Genomic DNA, 22539 nt, shown 5'->3' with positions numbered 1-22539 from the left:
GGGCTTCCGGCAGGCTCCAGGCCCTCGCCCCTCCTGACACCCCCAGCCCCTGCCTGAGCCCAGGGGAGGGCTGAAGGCCTTGCTACAGGAGAGAAATCGGGCTGGGGAGAAAAGAGCCTAGGCTTCGAGGAAGAGGGAGTAGGGTGTCAGCACTGCACCTCTTCAGGACAGCCTGGCCTCCCCTCTCCCCCAGGGGCCACTCTCTGAACTCCACCTCCAAGCCTTTGTCCTGGTAGTGCCTGGAATGCCCGTCCTCAAGAGAACAGCCCCCGGCTTTAAAACCCTGATCACAGTGTTCTCCGGGGAGGCCGCCCTGCACTGTCCCCAGTGGTCACTTGTTTACTGCGCTGCCCAGCCCCCTCCAGGCTGCCAGCATGGAGGGGCTTGGGAGAGGCATCCCCTCTGTTAGCAGGGGGTGGGAGACGCGGGGGCACGTGGGGAGCACTTTGTGACTCAAGGCCACACACATGCTTCATGCATGCTTAGGGCCTTCCTTGGCTCAAGCTGTTCCTGCTGCCTGAGGCACCCTTCCCTGCTTTCTTCACATGGCCTTCTCCTCATTCTGAAAGCCACCTCCTCCAGGGAGTTCTCCCTGACTACCCTGGATAAACGACCCACCCCTGCTTGTCATTCTCTTTTCCCATCCCCAGTTCTTCCCTTTGTAGCATTTGCCATGTGCCAAGAACAGTGCTGGGCATACAGTAAGTGCTCAATATGTGTGAATGAACAAATGTATCACTGCACATCAGTTTTTGTCTCCTCTCCTTGACTGAGGACAGGGTCATGTTCTCATGTTTCCTCCAAGGACCCAGAACAGCACTGGATAAACAGCAGGTGCTCAATAAGTGTTTGCAGAATGAATGATTTCTTAAAGCCTAAAGAAACGCTTGAGTCCAGAGTAATTTAGGTGAATGCCTCTCAGCCCCTGAGGATTGGAGTGTGGAGCTGGGGAGCGGGGACAGTCCCAGGGGGCCAGAGCAAAGGGGGAGGCCCCCACCAAGCAGCCCCTCACTCAGCCCAGGTCCCAGGACATTATTTATGGCTGTGGTGTGTGAGTGGCACAGCAAATGACAGCTGTGTGCCTTTGGGGGTGAGGAGCAGAGGTGCTTAATGAAACGGGGGCCTCCAGCCGAGAGTCAGAGGAAGGAGAAGAGTCAGAAAGAGGAGGCATGTCTGAGAGGTCAGAGGGAAGAGGCATGTCTGGAGGGACAGAGGGAGGTTGTAAGTCCTGGAGGATCAGAAGGAGGAGGCAAGTACTGGAGGGCCAGAGGGTGGAGGTGTGTCTGGGATGATCAGAGGGAGGAGGCGTGTTTGGGAGGGTCAGAGAGAGGAGGCGTGTCTGGGAGGGTCAGAGGGAGAAGGCCTGTCTGGGAGGGCCAGAGGGTGGAGGCATATCTGGGAGGGTCAGAGGGAGGAGGCAAGTACTGGAGGGTCAGAGAGAGGAGGCCTGTCTGGGAGGGTCAGAGGGAGGAGGCGTGTCTGGGAGGGCCAGAGGGTGGAAGCAAGTGCTGGAGGGTCAGAGGGAGGAGGCCTCTCTGGGATGGCCAGAGGGTGGAGGCAAGTACTGGAGGGTCAGAGGGAGGAGGCCTCTCTGGGAGGGCCAGAGGGTGGAGGCGTGTCTGGGATGGCCAGAGGGTGGAGGCAAGTACTGGAGGGTCAGAGGGAGGAGGTGTGTCTGGGAGGGTCAGAGGGAGGAGGCAAGTACTGGAGGGTCAGAAGGAGGAGGCCTGTCTGGGAGGGTCCAAGGGAGGAGGTACACCTCAGCAGGGCTCACTTACTTGGATGCTGCCTCCTCGTCGTATTTCCGCCGCAGCTCTAGCAGCTCTGCCTGCGTAGCCTTTAGCGCTGGGAGAAAGCAGAGGCAGGGTGAGGCCCCACCTCTGAGTGGGAAGGGGCTGCATCTCCCAGGGAGGTGGGGCCCACTCCTTCTGCGAAGCCCAGCAGGCAGAAAGAGAGCTCGGGTAGTGAGGGAGATCTTTCTCTCAGTCAGAACTGGTGACAGGGAATGAGTTTCCTGCCACTAAAGGGGCTCAGGCTGGTGAGAGGGATGTGCAGTGGCTGGGGTGGGCAGTGCGGGGCAGATGAGGTCTCTCCATGGGCCTAGGTAGCTCAGGGGACCCAGGCCGGGGTTGGGGGGCGGAGGCGTGGTGCTGTCTGCCCCATGACCTGGGGTACAAGCCCCCCAACACCCTTAAGCCATTTCAGGACCTGGGCAGGGCCATCCATCCATGTGCTCAACCACCCCGAGGTTCCAACCTGGCAGGCCGGAAGACAGGGAAGATCCACACAATGAACAGATTCATGTGTTACAACGAACGAGCATTTTTGATACAACTCCAGATTTCTAATTTCTCTGGGAAAATGGAAGGGCCTGGCCACAGGGGACCATATGGTAGCGCCTGGCTGGTACTAAGCAGTGGCTGTCTCTTTAGATGAGGCCTCATTTCTCCAGTTTGCCCCAGACCTCACCCCTCCCCAACGCCTCCCCTAAGTCGGTGGCTTGGTAGCGTTTTGGCCCCTGCAGGGGTTGTATTAAATTAATTAATCAATTAATTAATTAGAGACAGGGTCTTGCCATGTTGCCCAGGCTGGTCTCAAACTCTGAGGTTCAAGCAACCCTCCCACTTCAGCCTCCCAAAGTGCCGGGATTACAAGTGTGAGCCACCACGCCTGGCCATCACCTGAATTAATTGTCTCAAATCCTCTTTCTACAGCAATGTGGCCTCTGGGGCATAGAGGCTCAGCCCCCCACTGGGTAAGATTATTCTTCCCAAACTCCCATTTTGCCCTCTTGATTCTAAAATACCTGGATGTGGCAGACCCCAAGCCGTGACCCCTCGTTGACAGCATTACCGTCCCCTCCCAGTCCTCCCTCTAGGCCACATGGTGCGGACACATACCTGAATGTAAGACTTTGATTTTCTCCTCTGCCTCCCCCAGTCTAGCCGCCAAAGTGATCTGTACTTCTTGAAGGCCCCTGCGGAGAGACGAGGCCTGCTTGTGCTGGCTGCAGGGACAGGCCTTGCCTGGGGCCCCCGAGTCGAGCCCCATCTTGCTTCCTACCCCTTGCCCACTCTCTGTAACCTGCACCTCTGTCTTTCTGCAAGTCCTTAGACACGACATTCAGGCACCTGGCTGTCCTGCTGCTCCACTGCCTATGTGGACCCTGTCATGGCTGCCCCTGTTAGTTTCTGCCAGGATTTTTAGGGGCAAAATTTACAGTAGCAAGCAACCTCTCTGGTCCTCAGTTTCCTTATTTTTAAAATGGGGTTTCTGATAGGGACTGCCTCAGGGGGTACTGTGAAGCATGCTCAGTGGTGTGCTCAGCCCCCAATAGTTCTGCAATATTGTGAGTTACTTATACTGTCCTGGGGGAGGAATATTTCCTCCGTTTTCTTTTTTTTTCTTTTTTGAGATGGAGTCTCGCTCTGTCGCCCAGGCTGGAGTGCAGTGACCCGAACTCGGCTCACTGCAACCTCCGCCTCCCAGGTTCAAGCAATTCTCCCGCCTAAACCTCCTGAGTACCTGGGATTGCAGGCGCCTACCACCACACACAGCTTAATTTTTGTAATTTTAGTAGAGACAGGGTTTCACCATGTTGGTCAGGCTGGTCTCAAACTGCCGACCTCAAGTGATCCGCCTGCCTCAGTCTCTCAAAGTGCTGGGATTACAGGCATGAGCCACTGCGCCTGGCCCGTTTTCTTTCTTTCTTTCTTTTTTTAAAGATAGGGTCTTGCTCTGTTGCCCAAGCTGGAGTGCAGTGGCGCAATCATAGCTCACTACAGCCTCGACCACCTGGGCTCAAGTGATCCTCTGCTCTGCCTCAGCCTCACATGTAGCTGGGACCACAGGTGCATGCCACCATGCTTGGCTAATTAAAAAAAAAATGTGCATATATATATATGGGCACACAGACTCACACCTGTAATCCCAGCACTTTGGGAGGCCAAGGCGGGAGGATCACTTGAGGTCAGGATTTTGAGACTATCCTGGCCAACATGGTGAAATCCTGTCTCTGCTAAAAATACAAAAACTAGCCAGGTGTGGTAGTGCACACCTGTAATCCCAGCTACTCGGGAGGCTGAGGCAGGAGAATTGCTTAAACCCAGAACGTGGAGGTTGCAGTGAGCCAAGATTGCAACACTGCACTCCAGCTCTGTAGCCCAGGCTGGTCTTGAACTCATGGCCTCCAGCAATCCTCCTGCCTCGGCTTCCCAAAGTGTCGGGATTACAGGCTGCAGTGGGCTATAACTGTGCCATTGCACTCCAGCCTGAGTGACAGAGCAAGATCCCATCTCTAAAACATTAAAATTATTGTAAAATAAAATTTAAAAAGATTGCAGCACCAACTCCTGCTCTACCAATTTTGCACCTGGCAGCTCCCACAACTGCATAAGCTAAGTCCTAAGAATACATGTCTTAATCATTTAAAAAATCCTACCAGTTCAGTTTCTCTAGAGAATGCTGAGGAATGGACCACCCTTAGCCCCATTTCCCAGGTAGGGAAATTGAGGCTCAGAGGATGATGTGACTTGCCCAGGGCTGGCCACTGAGTTCCTGCAGTGGAACTTGAACCCAGACCCGGTTGGAGTCCAAAGCCCTCGGCCCTTTCTCATCTCGGTCTCCAGCCTGCATCTGGATTCTGGTAGGAGACTCTCCCTGTCCACGACCCAGCCAGGTGGGGCAGCAGGAGCCCTGCCCATTCCTTCCTCCCTCCCACCCACCTTCCCTTCCTCACTTTTGTTTTTCCGCCTCATTTCTCTGCAGCAAGGTTTCTGTCAGGAGGGCTTTCCCGGGAATGCCTGGGAGGCGGCTTCCCTCGGTCAGCGTGGGCCCGGCAGGTGACGTCCCCTCTCTCTGCTCTGCAGGGAGAAAAAGAGGGAAAACCCCCATTGCCAAGAGAGCAACGTGGCAGCCAGAGCCGCTTTCTGTAAACCGAATCGATCATCGATTGAGATCAATTTCCCAAACTTGGGCCTTGGAGAGAGCGCAGCTGTGTGGCCCTGCGGGCCGCATGTCCTCAGCACACAGGTCATTTCCACTGTGGCACCAGCGTCAGCACACGCAGACCTTCTTTTGCCTGCTCATGCCTCCGCGGCCTGCTTTATTATACTTTTAAAATTGTGGTAAAATATGCGTCACATAAAATTCACCTTTTTTTTTTTTTTTTTTGAGACGGAGTCTTGGTCTGTTGCCCAGGCTGGACTGCGAGTGCAGTGGCACAATCTCAGCTCACTGCAACCTCTGCCTCCTGGGTTCAAGCGATTCTCCCGCCTCAGCCTCCCGAGTACCTGGGATTATAGGTGCCTGCCACCATGCTTGGCTAATTTTTGTATGTTTAGTAGAGATGGGGTTTTACCATGTTGTCCAGGCTGGTCTTGAACTCCTGACCTCAAGTGATCTGCCCACCTTGGCCTCCCAAAGTGCTGGGATTACAGGCGTGAGCCAACGCGCCTGGCCAAAATTCACTATTTTAACCACCATTTTGCAGTGACATTTAGTATATTCACAATTTTCCAAAAGGAAACCCCTCATACCCATTAAACAACTCCCCATTCCCCTTCCTCCAGCCCTAGGCAATGACCAATCTCCTTTCTGTCTCTACCAATTTGCCTGTTTTGACATTTCACACCAACAGAATCGTACATTACGTGGCCTTTCCTGTCTGGCATTTTCCACTCAGCACCATGTTTTCTTTTTATTTATTTTTTGAGACGGAGTCTTGCTCTGTCACCCAGGCTGGAGTGCAGGGGCATGATCTTGGCTCACTGCAACCTCCGCCTCCCAGGTTCAGGCAATTCTCCTGCCTAAGCCTCCCAAGTAGTTGGGATTACAGGTGTGAGCCACCACACCTGGTGAATTTTTGTATTTTTAGTAGAGACGGGGTTTCACCATATTGGTCAGGCTGGTCTGGAACTCCTGACCTTGTGATCCACCCGCCTTGGCCTCCCAAAGTGCTGGGATTACAGGCATGAGCCATTGCACCTGGCCAGCACCATGTTTTCAAAGTTCATCCATGTTGTAGCATGGATCAGTGCTTCTTTCCTTTTCATGGCTGAGTAATATTCCATTCTATGGATATTTTATTTGTCCATTCAGCAGTTGAAAGCCACTTGAGTTGTTTCTGCTTTTGCTGTTATGAGTAATGCTGCCATGTACATTTGTGTACACTGTTTTGAGCCTGTGTTTTCAATTCTCTGGGGTCCACACCTAGCTGTGGCGCTGCTGGGTCATGTGGTGAGCCTGTGTTTTACTTACTGAAGGACTGCCAGACATTTTCCCCTCCCTACTGTGGAGGGTGCACATGTGGACACTCAGCCATCACTGGCCTCACCTGCGTCATGTCCATCTCGGCAAGCCCTCATCCCAGGGCTTGGTGGGTGCTTTTGGTGCTGAATTCGTCACTGGGGCAGAGGGTGCTTTGGGGCTGGCCATGGAGGGTGGGAACCTGAACGGGTCTGTTGACTCTTCTCTCCACCTGCCACACTATGAATCTTACTAATTTGTTCACTGACAGTCTCCCCTTCTAGAAGATCATCACCACAAGGGCAGGATTTTTCTCTTTTACTCCCAACTGCATTTCCAGCACCAGGATCAATATATACCCAGGAACTAGATGGTTACCAAAGGCATTCACCTGCCCAGTTCCCTGCCCCAGCCACCCCGCAACAAGGCTGGCTGAGTTTGGCTCTGAAGATCTGCAGCCTGGTTGTTTATTGTAGACGCTCCGAGAAGGCCTTATCAGTACCTTTGGGGCTGAGGAGCTCGGGGTTCCTCTTCCACGAAGTGTGGAGGTCTCGCCGGGGCTGCCCACTGGGGTCAAAGCTGGGGGGCTGCAGTCTGTCGTCTAGGCTGCGTGCCGCCTCAAACACAGGCACGGGGTCTGTGCAGGGAGAGAAAGACAGGGATAGTGAGGGCCTGATGGATAGGGACACCCGGGCTGTGGCTGCAGGGCCTGGCGGGTCCCACAGGAGCCATCGGAGTCACCCCGCTGGCTTACAGGAAGTAGCATGGACTTTCTGCTCTACGAGGGAGCAGGCTTGTCCAGGCACTTGTTCAGGGGAGCACCTGCTATCTCCAGGGTATGGGTATCCTGCCCAGCTGGGAATAATACTAACAATAATAATAGTCGGCCAGGCTGGGTGCGGTGGCTCATGCCTGTAATCCCAGCACTTTGGAAGGCTAAGGGAGGCGGATCATTTGAGGTCAGGAGTTCAAGACCAGCCTGACCAACATGGTGAAACCCCGTCTCTGCTAAAAATACAAAAAAATTAGCCGGGCATGGTGGTGCATGCTTGTAGTCCCAGCTCTTCGGGAGGCTGAAGCAGGAGACTTGCTTGAACCCAGGAGGTGGAGATTGCAGTGAGCTGAGATCACGCCACTGCACTCCGGCCTGGGCGATAGAGCAAGACTCCGTCTCAAAAAAAAAAAAAAAAGGTTGGCTGAGTGGAGTGGCTAATGCCTGTAATCCCAGCAATTTGGGAGGCCAAGGTGGGAGGATCACTTGAGCCCAGGAGTTCAAGACCAGCCTGTGCAGCATGGCAAGATCTCATCTCTGCAAAAAGATTTAAAAAATAGTCTGGGCGCAGTGGTTTATGCCTGTAATCCCAGTACTTTGGGAGGCCATGGCAGGTGGATCACCTGAGGTCAGGAGTTTGAGACCACCTGACCAATATGGTGAAACCCCGTTGCTACTAAAAATATAAAAATTAGCTGGGTGTGGTGGTGGGCACCTGTAATCCCAGCTACTTGGGAGGCTGAGGCAGGAGAATCACTTGAACCCGGGAGGCAGAGTTTGCAGTGAGCTGAGATGATGCCACTGCACTCCAGCCTGGGGGACAGAGTAAGGCTCCGTCTCAAAAAAAAAAAAAAATTAGCTGGGCATGGTGGCACATGCCTGTAGTCCCAGTTACTCAGAAGGCTGAGGTGGGAGGATCACTTGAGCCTGGGAGGTCGAGGCTGCAGAGAGTGGAGATTGCATCACTGTACCCCAGCCTCAGCAACAGAGTGAGATTCTGTTCAAGTGATCCTGCCTCAGCCTCCCGAGTAGCTGGGATCAAGGGTGTGTACCACCATGCCCAGCTAATTTTTGTATTTTCTTGCAGAGACAAGTCTCACCATGTTGCCCTGGCTTCATTGCATTTTCTTGATTTTATGATGCTATCTGTGGCACTTTAAGACTGTGCTTTGCAGACCTCCAACTACAGCGAGGGGCACTGAGCAAGGATCTGGCTGCTGCTCTGAGATCCATCGCTCTGAGGCCAATCTTCCCATGGCCTCCGCCGACCACGCCTGTGTGCAGCAGGGATACCGAGGTGGGACCGCTCTGAGGACTGACTTTGGAGTGATGACTCCCCCATGGCCTCGCCCAGCACTTCTGTAGGCTATGTGGGGGTCTAGATGCTCCCAGGCAGCTGCCCCACCTCTCCGCGAGCTCTCCCAGCCTTCCCGCTCCCTGCATTCCTATTTTGCACCAATATCCTCTCCCATGTAATCCTTGGTGTGCTTCTCGGTGGACCTGGTGACACCATCATTTGTGACATACGTTGTTGGTTAACGACTTTTTCGGGGGCAAAACACACATCTAGATGTAAGATGTCCACCAATTCCCCAATCACTCAAAGGTGAGGAACGTGCAGGTCCTTCTGCCTGGAATTCGGTTCCCTCTCCCAGCCCTTCACATTGCAAGCACATCCGCTTCCTTAAACTCTGGAGTCCTGCCTCACTTCTTCCAGGACACTTTCCCCAAGTCCCCATCTAGGGCAGGGACTAAGAAATGTGGATCATCTCAGAGGTGTGTTGGCACCTTCCAGGCTACAAAACCCAAGCACAGGACTGGCTTCCCAGCATCCTCATGGCATCCCCTGGAGGCTGGCTTGGATCCAAGGCATTTTCACAGATGAGGAAACAGGCTCAGAGAAACCAGGTGACTTGCTGAAAGGTAGATGTGAGACTCGAATCTGGGTCTCTTGCTTTGATATCACAAAGGCCTCCTGTCCTAGTGCCTGCTCTTGACAGCCCCAGCAGGTGCAGATGGTGTCCATGACACCCAGGAAAGCCAGGGTCCTGGATATAGACCAAGGGGCCTAGTCTGGTTCAGTTCTTTCTAATGCATGGAAGCCTGGTCTCTTCCTGGTCCCTCCCCCAGAGTTTTCTTTTTTCCTTTTTTCTTTTTCTGAGACAGAGTCTGGCTCTGTTGCCCAGGCTGGAGTGCAGTGGCGTGATCTCAGCTCACTGCAATCTCTGCCTCCCATGTTCAAGCTATGCTCCTGACTCAGCCTCCCGAGTAGCTGGGATTCCAGGTGTGTGCGACCACGCCTGGGTAATTTTTTTTTTTTTTTTTTTTTTTTTTTTGAGATGGAGTCTTGTGCTGTTGCCCAGGCCGGAGGGCAGTGGCACGATCTCGGCTCACTGTAACCTCCGCCTCCTGAGTTCAAGAAACATTCCTGCCTCAGCCTCCTGAGTAGCTGAGATTACAGATGAGCGCCATCACACCCAGCTAATTTTTATATTTTTGGTAGAGATGGGGTTTCACCATGTTGGCCAAGCTGGTCTTGAACTCCTGACCTCAGGTGATCCACCCACCTTGGCCTCCGAAAGTGCTGGGATTACAGGCATGAGCTACTGCGCCCAGCCAAATTTCCATATTTTTAATAGAGTTGGGGTTTCACCATGTTGGTCATGCTGGTCTCGAACTCCTGACCTCAGGTGATCTGCCTGCCTTGGCCTCCCAAAATGCTGGGATTATAGGCATGAGTTATCGTGCCTGGTCACTCCCCCAGATTTTTCTGCCAGTATCTGCTTGGCCCTTGCTCTCTGCTGGGAAGCAGAGGGATCAAGAGTGTGGACCTCAAGGTTAGGTATCCCTGGAGTCTGCTAATCTATACTTGCTTCTTGGGATTGCTGTATGACTTTGGCAAGTGACTCTACCTCTCTGTGCCTCACCATAAATGTAGCAACCTCATGGGGCTGTGGTAAGGATGCATGTAAAATGCTCCACATGGCACCAGACACTTGGTCAGCTCAGAGTAAGCAGAAGCCCTCACTTCTTTCTGAGCTCCAGTCACATTGGCTTCTTCTTACCTTCCCACCTCAGACCCTTTGCACGAGAACCTTTGCCAGGAACACCCTCCCCTGACCTACCCCTTTCAGCTAGTAAACACTTACTTGCCTTCCATGGTACAACTCAAATGTCACTTCTTCCAGGAAGCCCTCCTCGACTAACCCGTCCTCTGATATGAACTGCCTACACCTTTCCTTCACGGTACCCACTGCAGTTCTAATGCATGTTTATTTGCAGGTTCACCTAATTAACACCCACTGGACTGCAAACTCGACAAGGGAAGGCCAGACTGCATCTGTTTTTGCACTCCCTTCCACCCCCACCCTGCTGGAATTCTTCTACCTACCCTAAAGTATGACCCACAGTCCAACCCAACAAAGATCTGCTGATGGAAGAAACGGGGCAGTGCCTGTACATGGTGACTTCAGGTCTGGCTGGAACAAGGCGGCTTCCCTGTTTTACTCTGCTGTGGCCTGTTTGTCTAGGTGGCAGGGGCTTGGACAATGGGCGTCCATGCCGAGGTAAGCAGGTGCGCGGGAAGGCGGCGGTGGCTTTCGTCTGCTGGCAGCCCCCACGCCCCGTCATTAGGCAGGGCCTGCGCAGCAGGGTATGCCATTATGTCTCCCCGGGCTGATGTAATTATACATTGACATAATTAACCCAGCAAGTGCATTAGGCAGGCCAGCTAAAAATTCATCTATAATTATTTGTTGTGTGCATGCTAATGAGTCCATCTGCACTGCCTTTGTACAACACGAACAAATTAATTTACAAGTCTGGATTTTTTAATAAGTTCAAGGAAACGCTTCCTATTGTGTCCTGGTTTTTGAGACAGGAGGAAAAAAGGCAACTAGCACTCGCCGGGGTCAGGGAAGTTAGACAAACACAAGACGGTGCGGTGCCAAGCGGACTGCGCAGGGCCACGGAGGGCTTGCTCCGGTTCCAAGGAGGGGGAGGATCCGGCTCGTGGCCCAGGGGCCCTGCTGGCCATGAGCCCATTGAGCCAAACGACTATACTTGGTGATAAAGGATGTCTGTCACTCACCCTGTTCGCAGGGATTAGGTATTGACGTTTCGTTCTACTCCGAGGCCCTCTGGGTCATTCCTTGCTGGCTGTGTGCTCTGTCTTGGGGAGGCTGGCCTCAGGTGGCTCCCCAGAGAGGTTGGTGGGAACAGGGGCTGGCTGGACCTTTGATTCAGGTCCAAAGATCTCAAAGCTCTGTCTTTTTGCCTTCCTTTGCAGGTACAGTGTAAAACAGTCATTAAGCTCACAGAATCAAAAGTCCAGCTCAGGGTCTAGATCCCATGGGGCCTGGAGCCTCAGTTTCTCCACTTATAAACTGGAAACTTCCTAATTCCCAGGAATTATTATTATTGTTATTATTTAGAGAAAAGGTCTTGCTCTGTTGCCCAGGCTGGAGTGCCATGGCTTGATCTTGGCTCACTGCAACCTCTGCCTCTTGGGTTCAAGCGATTCTCCTGCCTTAGCCTCCCAAGTAGCTGGGACTACAGCTACCACCATGCCAGGCTAATTTTTGTATCTTCAGTAGAGATGGGGTTTCATCATGTTGGCCAGGCTGGTCTCAAACTCCCAATCTCAGGTGATCCACCTGCCTTGGCCTCCCAATGCGCTAGAATTACAGGCATGAGCCACTGTGCCTAGCCACTAAGTTTTTAATTTTTGTAGAGATGGGGTCTTGCTATGTTGCCCAGACTGGTCTCAAACCCCTGCCTAAAGTGATCCTCCTGCCTTGGCTTCCTAGGCTTGCTAGGATTACAGGTGTGAGCCACCACACCTGGCCTTCCCAGGAATTCTTATTGGGAAGATTTTAAAAAGATATTGAGAGAGGCAGTAGTGATTTAGGGATCGGGTGTCAGCTCCTACTGCAACTGGCCAAGCTAACCTCTTAGAGCCTCTGTTTCCTCATTTGTAAAATGGGGATGCATGTGTAGGGTGGTTAAGGACTGGGGGAGAGAAGGTGTGCAGAGAATTGCATAGTGCCAGGCACAGGGTGGGGCTTGCTAGGTGTTGTGTGCTTTCATCACCCCTAGACAAGGCAGCACACCAGGTGCTGGCATTCTGGGCGCTGGATGTCTGGGCAGATATGCTCTGTGGAACTCGGGACAGGGTATGGCTTCACCTGTTTGCATCAGTTCCCCAGAGACCCAGAATCTAATAATCCTGCTTTGAGCTAACTCTACTCTGAGACCCAAAGATTCAAGCTTAGAAAGTCACACTGGGGAGGGAGCTATCAGATCAATCTGGCCAACATCCCTTCCACCCCAAGACACAGTGGGGTCTGATGTTATCCCTGAAACCTGCTGGAGAGTTGGTAGCAGGCTGAGATGGGCCCTTAGACCTCTTCCTCTCACACTGTGGTGCCCCGGATTCCCCAACTTGAGGGAGAAGGTGGCGGTGACATCCAGATGCCTTGGCCAAAGTCGGGCTGCAACGAAGTCCTAACGGCCAAGGCCCTTTCCACGGATTAGAATTCATTCAGTCTTCACCACAACATGGAGGCAGGCACTGCTGGATCCCGATTTCCCACACGGAAAAACGGAGGCACTGGGGTGAAGTCATTTCCCCACGGTGAGGCAGGGAGGGCTGGGCTGCTGTCCAGGGACACTGGCCCTGCTTGGCAGAACGGGGTGCTCGAGAGACCTTGCTGGCTCTAAGCTGGGGCACATCAGAGTCCCCTGAGGAATTTGTCAAACATCTCAGGGACTCAGTCCTAAAGATTCTCACATGTGTCAATCTTAGTTCTTTCAGGGAGCAGGTGGGGTGGTTCATGGCTCGGCTGTTAGACCTTCTAACTAATGGGTGATTTCCATTCTCTCTTAGATACAATGGAGCTGTCAATTAAGATGCCCCGCCTTCCCCTGGCAGAGGGTCAGATGCTCTGCCCTGGGAATCTGAATGAATCCCTCAGCCGGCCCAGCTACCCACTGCTCTGGTCCCATCTGACCCAGGCGGTCTCACCATTTTCCCCCACCTTCTGCCTTCTAATAAATTCCTTTTGTGCCTAATAGTTTTGCAGAGCTGGCTTCTGCTGCATGACACTAAAGAACCCTGAAGGATACATGTGATGAATGATTTTGGGCCAAAGGAGACCTAAGATATAGGTTCATTTCAAGACTGGATAAAAATTGGGCCTAATAATAAAGAGACTGAGGAATGAATGCTCAGGAGGGTGCAGGGCCAGGTGTACCCCGGGCTTTCCCGGACATCGTCACAGGTTTGGGGGAGAAAGGAAACCCTGTGGCTTAGACAGGGCTGGTGCAGGGCAGCCTGGCCAGGAAGCAACCAGGAGGGGTGGACTCCTGCAGTGCGCCTCCAGGAAGGAAAGAGGAGGAAACAGGCTCTAAGGGTTGTCGTTTGCTGACACACAGTAGGTGCCTCATAAACATCTGCTCACTAACTGAGACAATGAGAGGTTGGCGAAGAGACCAGAGGCCCTTCCGAGCTGCACGAGGTGAAAGCGTCACTTGAGCAGAGGTTTGATTAGAGCGAGAGCAAGAAGCGGGAGGTGAGCTCAAAGCGTGGCTCTGTAGGCAGAGCCATCTGGGTTAGAATCCCATCTCTGCCACTTACTCATTGTGTGGTCTTAAGTAAGCATTTCAGCCCTTTAAGCTTCAGTTTTCCCTTCTGTAAAATGGTGACACTAACCGCATCTACCAAGGTTACTACGAAGATGTGAAACCTAAGTTTTGTAAAGCAGTTAACACAGTGCCTGGTACACCTAAGTGCTCAGTAAAGAACAATGGGCTGATTCCCAGGGAGGCCAGAGGGGACCAATGCTCGTGTCCAAGCTTTGCTGTGCTCCTGCCCGGCCTTGTCTCCTGGACCAGGCTGCTCTGAGACGGAGCATGAGGGCCCTGGCTTCTTACTATGAGACCAGGAGCACAAGTCGTATGGCTGCCCTCGGTCCTGCTGCTGGCCTGCTGTGTGACCCTGGACAATGCACTGAATTCTCTGGTTCCCCTGTCCAAATGCCCATTACAATATATCCTAGGCATGCACTCAACATTAGGTGTCATCAGATAGAGGCAGGATCCCATGGAGGTGGGTGCTTTGGCCCTGGGTCTATCCCTTACAGCTGGGATGGTCAGGGAGGGTGATTATGAGACACCCTCATGGTTGAACTTGATGCAAGAGATACGCAAGGGATTTAGTAGGGAAAGGCCCACAAAAGAAAGAGAGGAAGGAGAGAGAGGAGGCAGGGTGCTGGTCTGATGCCTGAGAAAGGAGGGAAGGAGGAGGGAGGATTGGACAGGATGAGCCTCGGACTGCAGCACGACTCTGACAAAGTCTCGGCCAGGCTAGTGGGGAGTTTCAGAGCATGGTGTATCGGTCAGCTCCAGCTGCCATTAGAAACATACCACAGGCTGGGCACCATGGCTCATGCCTGTAATCCCAGCACTTTAGGAGGCTGAGGTGGGCAGACTGCCTGAAGTCAGGAGTTTGAGACCAGCCTGACCAACATGGTGAAACCCCTCTCTACTAAAAATACAGAAATTGGGGAACACTGTGACTTCCCCAAATCCCCAAAGACACGCTTAGAGAAAGGGAAATGAAGCCAGGCTGGGAGGCTGGAAGTCAAACCCTGGCTGTAACACCACCAGGGAAAGTCACTTAGCGTCCCCAAGCCTCAGTTTCCCCATTAGTAAAAGGGAGATAACAAAAGGACCTACGGCATGGGGTTATGCTGGGGTTATCTGAGCACGCCGAGCTCCCGCTTCAGTGCCCGTCATCTGCGGACTCCAAATGAGTGCTGCTCTTATTATTATGACTCGTGGCAGCTGTGGAAGGTGCCACTCAGAGCTCCCTTCAAGAGAAAACCTCCCTCGAGGCATTGGTGACACCTTCCAGGTGTGGCATCTTCCAATGGCTGAGCACGGCGGGGGTAGTCCTGCCTGATGCTGGAACAGACAGTTGTACCATGGACTGAACTGTGACCCTGTCTGCTGCAGACCCACATCCTGAAGGCCTAACCTGCCCCCCATGTGACTACATTTGGAGATAGGTTTCTTTTTTTTTAAGACAGAGTCTCACTCCATCACCCAGGCTGGAGTACAGTGGCGCGATCTTGGCTCACTGCAACCTCTGCCTCCTGGGTTCAAGTGATTCTCCCACCTCAGCCTCCAGAGTAGCTGAGATTACAGGCATGCGCCACCACACCCGGCTAATTTTTTTTTTGTATTTTTAGTAGAGACAGGGTTTCACCATGTTGGCCAGGCTGGTGTCTAACTCCTGACCTCAAGTGATCCGCCCATCTCGGCCTTCCAAAGTGCTGGGATTATAGACGTGAGCCACCACACCCGACCTATGGCATCCTCTAGATTGTCAGAAGCATCCCTGACTTTCTGAACAGCCTTTGGTGGGGGGAGGTGCGGACATTAATTTAAATGACCCATTGACCACTCCTTTTTCTGTGCACCAATAGAGGGAAGGCTGTGTGAGGATACAGTAAGAAGGCAGCTGTCTGCAAGCCAGGAAGGGAGGTTCTACTGGAAACCAACCCTGAAGGCACCTTGATCTTGGACTTCCAGCCTACCCCACCGTGGGGAAGTAAATTTCTTGCGTTTAAGCCTCCTGTTCCGTGTTTTTTTTTTTTTTTTTTTAGATGGAATTTCGCGCTTGTTGCCCAGGCTGGAGTGTAATGATGTGATCTCAGCTCACTGCAACCTACGCCTCTTGGGTTCAAGTGATTCTCCTGCCCCAGCCTCCTGCCCCAGCCTGTAGCTGGGACTACAGGCACAGGCCACCACACCTGACTAATTTTGTATTTTTAGGAGAGATGGGGTTTCACCATATTGGTCAGGCTGGTCTCAAACTCCTGACCTCAGGCAATCTGCCTGCCTTGGCTTCCCAAAGTGCTGGGATTACAGGCGTGAGCCAAGGCACATGGCCTGTGGTATTTTTTTTTTTTTTGAGATGGGGTTTCGCTCTGTCGCCCAGGCTGGAGTGCAGTGGCACGATCTTGGCTCACTGCAAGCTCTGCCTCCCAGGTTCACACCATTCTCGTGCCTCAGCCTCCCAAGTAGCTGGGGCTACAGGTGCCCACCACCTCGCCCAGCTAATTTTTTGTATTTTTAGTAGAGACGGGGTTTCACCGTGTTAGCCAGGATGGTCTCCATCTCCCGACCTCGTGATCCACCTGCCTCAGCCTCCCAAAGTGCTGGGATTACAGGTGTGAGCCACCACACCTGGCCTGTGGTATGTTTTTAATGGTAGCTGGAGCTGACCAATACACCTTGCTCTGAAACTCCCCACCACCCTGGCCAAGATTTTCTCAGAGCCGTGCTGCAGTCCGAGGCTCACCCTGTCTAATCATCCCTCCTCCTTCCCTTCTTTCTCAGGCATCAGACCAGCATCCCGCCTCCTCCTTCTCTCTCCCCTCTTTCCTTCATGGGCCTTCCCCTAATAAATCCCTTGCATATCTAAAGCTGTCTTGGCATCTGCCTCCCGGAGAACCCAAATCACTTGCTTCTCAGAGCCTCAGTTTCCCCATCTGTAAAACAAGGACAAACACAGACCCTCCCCCTAGGAGTCTGTGGATATGAAATCTGTGACTGGTGCTGGTGCATTCTGCAGTGATGAGTCTGAAGCTGGCAGAGATCCGCAGGGCACCTGAGTCCTTGCACCTGCTTCACTCAGCCCGAGTTTATTGAGCGTCTGTGGGAGGCATGATGGTGAGTGAGACAAATGAGACCCTTGTCTTTGTGCAGCCGACATCCCAGTGGGGGAGACAGATGCCGCTCCTTTGCAAAGGTGCTCAGTGGGACCATAGAGAATGTTTCCATCAACATCGACCCTGGGGGGATCTCGACTCACCTTAGGGAGGAGATTGGGAAAGACCTCAGTGACATGGAACTAGGGGTGCTGCTGAGAAGCAGGGAAGATCTGTGGGAGAGAGGTCTAGGTGGGAGGCACCGCTTGTGCAAAAGGCTGGTGGCTGGAAGGAATCTGTGCAAAGCTCAGTGGCATCTGAGGACATGACACCAGGTCCCAGTGGCTGGAGTGGAGTTGGGGGAGATGGGGGGGACAGGTGGCACGTAGATCCCACAGCCCCTCTGTTGATAATGTAGATGAGGGTTGGGATTTATCGTAAGGGCAGTGGGAGGACACATTCTAATTTGCCTTTTTCAAAGGCTCATCTGGCTGCTCTGTGAAAAGTGGCGTGTAGAGGGCGTCAGATAGGCGGCTACTGCAATAGTCCTGGCAGCCATGATGATGGCTGTGGTCACAGTGGTGGCAGAAGTGGGAGCAGCACTCAGATTCAAGAGTTACACAGGAAATGTTGGTGGGACCTGGTGCACTGAGCTGAACAGTTTTTCCCCAAGTTCATGTGAATTTGGAACATCAGAATGTGACCCTATTTGGAAATAGGGTCTTTGCAGATGTCATCAAGTCAAGATGAGATCATATTGGAGTAGGTTGGGTCCTAATGCAATGATTGGAGTCCTTAGGAGAAGAAGAGAGGATGCACAGAGCCACACAGGGAAGGAGGCCATGTGAAGATGGACGCTGAGATGGAAATGACACATCTAGAAGCCGAGGAGTGCCAAGGATTGCTGGCAGCCCCAGAAGCTGGGAGAGAGGCGTGTAACACCCCTGCAGAGTCTCCAGAAGGAACTAACTCTGCCGACATCTTGATGTGGGGCTTCTGGATTCCGCAGCTGAAAGAAAACATTTGTTGCTTTAAACCACCCAGTTTGTGGTAATGGGGCACAGCAGCCGGAGGAATCTGCTCTGCTGTGTTTTGGAGGCTGGAGGTCCAAAATCCAGGTGTCAGTAAGGCCATGCTCTCTCCAAGGCTCTAGGGGAGACCCGGGCCTTTCCCCCAGCTTCTGGTGTCACTGGCAATCTGGCTTTCCTTGGCTTGCAGCTGCATGACTTCGATCTCAGCCTTCGTTGTCATGTGACCTTCTGTCTCTCTCTCCCTGATTCTTATTAATTTATTTATTTGAGACAGAGTCTTGCTCTGTCACCCAGGCTGGAGTAGGGTAGCGTGATCTTGGCTCACTGCAACCTCCATCTCCCGGGTTCAAGCGATTCTTCTGCCTCAGACTCCCAAGTAGCTGAGATTACAGGCGTAAGCCACGATGCCCAGCTAGTTTTTGTATTTTATTTTTAGTAGAGATGGGGTTTTGCCATGTTCGTCAGGCTCGTCTTGAACTCCTGACTTCAAGTGATCCATCCACCTCAGCCTCCCAAAGTGCTGGGATTATAGGCACGAGCCACCGCGCCTGGTCCTTGTTTGCTTGTTTATTTTTGAGACGGAGTCTCGCTCTTTCGCCAGGCTGGAGTGCAGTGGCTCAATCTCGGCTCACTGCAACCTCCACTTCCCAGGTTCAAGTGATTCTCCTGCCTCAGCCTCCCGAGTAGCTGGGACTAAATGCACGTGCCACCACACCCAGCTAATTTTTGTATCTTTAATAGAGAAGGGGTTTCACCATGTTGGCCAGGATGGTCTCGATCTCTTGACCTTGCGATCTGCTGGCCTCGGCCTTCCAAAGTGCTGGGATTACAGGCATGAGCCACCGAGCCCAGCTCCTTGTTTATTTTTGAGATGGGGTCTTGCTCTGTTGCCCAGACTGGAGGGCAGTGACATGATCACAGCTCACTGTGGTGCCAAACTCCTGGGTTCCAGCAATCCTTCCATCTTGGCCTCCCAAAGTGCTGGGATTTTAGGCATGAGCCACCACACCTGGCCTCTCCTCTTCTTCTGAGGACATCAGTCATACTGGATTAGAGGCCACTCTAATGACCTAATCTTACCTTGATTATATCCTGCAAAGATGCTTTTTCCAAATGAGGCCACATTTAGAGGTAGTGGTGGTTAGGACTTCAACATATCTTTCTGGAGGACACAATTCAAACCATAACATGTGGCAATGGACTCAATACAAACTGTGAGACAGGCAGGACCGAGGAACTGCCAAGGCTCCAAGTCTCACAGGAAGGAAGTCCTCACTCAAGTCTAACCTACTTCTCTCCTGCTATACCCATTTCATTTGCCATTCAGGGAGACAAGCCCATGCCATAAGGGGACCTGACAGGTCCTAGGCACTGGTCCTCCTGCCTCCTCATTCTCTCCAACTCCTGAGGAACTGGGCTGTGGGTTCGGTTGGCTGCTCTAGAAAGTACACAGCTACGATGATCATTTACTTCCCTGGGTATTTTCCACTCCTTGTTTCCTCCCCCAGCGCACAGTGCTGTGTTCCCAGATTTTACATTGTACAGGGAACTCATTTCTTCCCACCTTCCCTATCTGGCAGGAATTCGCGGAGCCCTGAGCTACCTTGCTGGGAGTTCGGGTAGGGAGGAAAAAATTACTAATATCCAGACAATTACAGGATTCTGCCAACCTCTATGGAGTAGAATGCTCTGCCGGGCAGCCTGGCAAACCCGAGGGCCTCCCGTTTACTTTGTCCAATGGTATTATTCGATGCATCAGCTAAATGTCACTGGCTGCTCTTACAAACACAAATTGAAAGAGAGAGAAATGACAAAAAATCTTTAAAATGTTTGGAAAACGCTTCTCAGAGAACCTGACAGCCATGGAACACCAAGGGAATCTTGTTTTTCATTCCCGAGTCTTCCCTTCCTTCCCTGGGTCCTGCTCTGGCTCTTCACATAGTAGGTGCTCAATTAACGTGGGTTGTTTGAAATGTGTGATAAATGATGAAATTATTAGAGCTCTGGGTGAGAGGGTAGGGCGCCACAGAGTTTGAGAGTTTTCCATGGGGGCATCTCTGTGGCAGGCAGAATAATGGCTCCTCAAAGACATCTTGACCCTCAGAACCTGTGAGTGTTTTTTGTTGTTCTTTTTAGAGACAGGGTCTTGCTCTGTCACCCAGGCCAGAGTGCAGTGGCACAATCACGGCTCACTGCAGCCTCGACTTCCTGGGCTCAAGCGATCAATCCTTCTGTCTCAGCCTCTGGAGTAGCTGGGGGCCACAGGCACATGCCATCACGACCAGATAATTTTTTAATTTTTGTAGAGATGGGGTCTTACTATGTTGCCCAGGCTGGTCTCAAACTCCTGGGCTCAGGTGATCCTCCCACCTCAGCCTCCCAAAGTGCTGGGATTACAGGTGTGAGCCACCATGTCCTGCCCGTGAGTGTTATGTTACATGGAACAGGAACTGAAGGTTGCAGATGGAAGGGGATCACAGTCAGAGATTGACTGAAGAGGCTGCCCAGCTGGCTTTGAAGATGGAAGAAGAGGCCATGAGCCAAGGAACATAGGCAGCCCCAGCCCGAGAAGGTGGAAAAGACAAGGAAATGACTTCTCCCCTGCAGCCTCCTGCCTTCAGAAACAACACGGCCCTGCGAATGCTTTGATTGTTGCCCAGTGAGACCCATCTTGGACTTCTGTTCTGCAGAATGGTGAGATCATAAACGTGTGTTGTTTTAAGCCTCTAAGCTCATGGTATTTGTTACAGCCGTTGACAGGTGACTAAGAGTCCCTAATGCAGTCATCATTTATCCACCAGTCCACTACGTGTTGACAGCATTTCTTCAGTTGCCAAATATTTCCCGAGTGCCTGCTGTGTGTCAGGGAAAGCTCTGGGCCGTGGAGGTCCAGCAGGAAATGATAGAAAATTCCTGCCCTCCTGGGGCTGACACTCTAGAGGGAATGATGGACAAAGGATGGGTGAGGCAACTGGAGTGAGATGGGCTCAGAAGCAAAATGAAGCAGGGCTGGGGGAGAGGGTGGGCTGGGTGGCGCTAAATGGGCAGCCTGGTCAGGGGAGTGGTGTCTCCGCGGAGCCCTAATGAGGCAGCTAGCAGGGGGGTCGCGGGGGAGTATTCTAGACACAGGAAATACCAGGAGAAACGGCTTGCATCAGATAAGGAAATGGCAGCTGACCGTCCTACTAACCCCCCCTGGGGTTACCGTCCCAGAAATACAACTTTGCTCCATCTTCATAACGACCAACCCATTTCACAGATGGGGATGTGGGGCTGGCCCAGGGGACGCCCAGTGCCAATCTCCTTTCCCCTCCCTGCGCAGGCTGGGAGGGCGGGGTGCTATGGCCGAGGGTGGCAGCTGGGTTCAGAGTGGGCTGCGGCCTCCAAATGTGAGTTTCTGGGCTTCATCCCTCAAACTCCAGCAACCATTCATCCTGGGGCAGACGGGGCCCCCACATCCACAAGGTTGGGTAGGGCAGGGGGCAGATGAGACCCCCACCTGATAACCTGAGCCAAGAGCTCAGAGGAACTGGAATTTCTTGACCGCACCTCCAACAAGTGCCAGCACTTTGCATATCTCTATATCTCACTTAAATTATGGAAACAACTGGCAGGGTGCGGTGGCTCACGCCTGTAATCCCAGCACTTTGGGAGGCCAAGGCGGGCGGATCACGAGGTCTAGGAGTTCGAGACTAGCCTAGCCAATATGGTGACACCCCGTCTCTACTAAAAATACAAAAATTAGCCGGGCATGGTGGCTCGCGCCTGTAGTCCCAGCTACTCGGGAGGCTGAGGCAGAAGAATCGCCTGAACCCAGGAGGTTGCAGTGAGCCGAGATGGTGCCACTGCACTCCAGCCTGGGCAACAGAGTGAGACTCCGTCTCAAAACAAAACAAAACAAAACAAAACAAACAAAAAGGAAACAACTACGTGAGCTATCACTATCACCCCCCTTTTCCAGATGAGAACACCGAGGCCTAGCCGAGGGAACCCACTTGCTCAAGGTCACTAGGCAAGAAAAAGTCAGAGGTGGATTTGAACCCACGCCTTTCCACCAAGCCAATGCAACCCAAATGCCAGACTCTGGTGTATTCCCTTTATAACTTCTGCTGTGTCCATATGCCCCCGAAAGATGATTAACTTGACATCTGCCCTATGTGACTCACTTTTTATTTATTTTTATTTTGAGACAGCATTTTCACACTGTCATCCAGGCTGGAGTACAGTGGTGCGATCCTGGCAGCTCACTGCAGCCTCGACCCCTTGGGCTCATGTGATCCTCCCACCTCAGCCTCCCCAAGTAGCTAGGACTACAGGCACATGTTACCATGCCCAGCTATTTTTAAAATTTTTTGTAGAGATAGAGTCTTGCTGTGTTGCCCAGGCTGGTCTCAAACTCCTGGACTCAAGCAATCCTCCCGCCTCAGCCTTCCAAAGTGCTTTGATTACAGGCATGAGCTAGTGTGCCTGGGCTGACTCACTTTTTAAAAATATATATATTTTAAAGTAATATTTTATCTCACTTTCATAAATAGAAAATCGGGATCTTGTATCATAAGTAGAAGGTGCTTCAACCATAAAAATAAAGGCAAGGAAAAAAACAAAACAAAACAGAAAATGGATGTTACTGAATCTGAATTTTCATTAGACCCTGTGGCCTGCCCAAGACCTTGAGCCTGGGCTGCCTCTCCTTAGGTTCAAAGGGGAGAGCTGGTGGCGTGGAGGTGTTGAAGATGCTCCAGTACCTGGCTGAGACTTTACTCAGAGGGGAGCA

General features: G+C 52.3%; 1 protein-coding gene across 5 annotated transcripts in view; it reads right to left on the bottom strand.

Moving 5' to 3' along the window:
- Positions 1-22539, bottom strand: part of CUX2 (cut like homeobox 2) — a 317720-nt gene that overhangs the window by 53925 nt on the left and 241256 nt on the right. For all 5 annotated transcript variants that reach the window (XM_031001066.3, XM_055359054.1, XM_055359051.2 and 2 more), the window contains 4 exons: positions 6749-6883; positions 4739-4862; positions 2901-2977; positions 1779-1845 (listed from right to left, as the gene is read on the bottom strand). In XM_031001066.3, coding sequence (XP_030856926.1) covers positions 1779-1845; positions 2901-2977; positions 4739-4862; positions 6749-6883 — 403 coding nt within the window. The remainder of the gene's footprint in view (positions 1-1778; positions 1846-2900; positions 2978-4738; positions 4863-6748; positions 6884-22539) is intronic.

Source organism: Gorilla gorilla, chromosome 10 (assembly GCF_029281585.2).
Source record: "Gorilla gorilla gorilla isolate KB3781 chromosome 10, NHGRI_mGorGor1-v2.1_pri, whole genome shotgun sequence".
Lineage (NCBI taxonomy): Eukaryota > Metazoa > Chordata > Mammalia > Primates > Hominidae > Gorilla > Gorilla gorilla.
The sequence above is the reverse complement of the archived record's forward strand: the minus strand, read 5'-3'. Positions and strand labels throughout refer to the sequence as shown.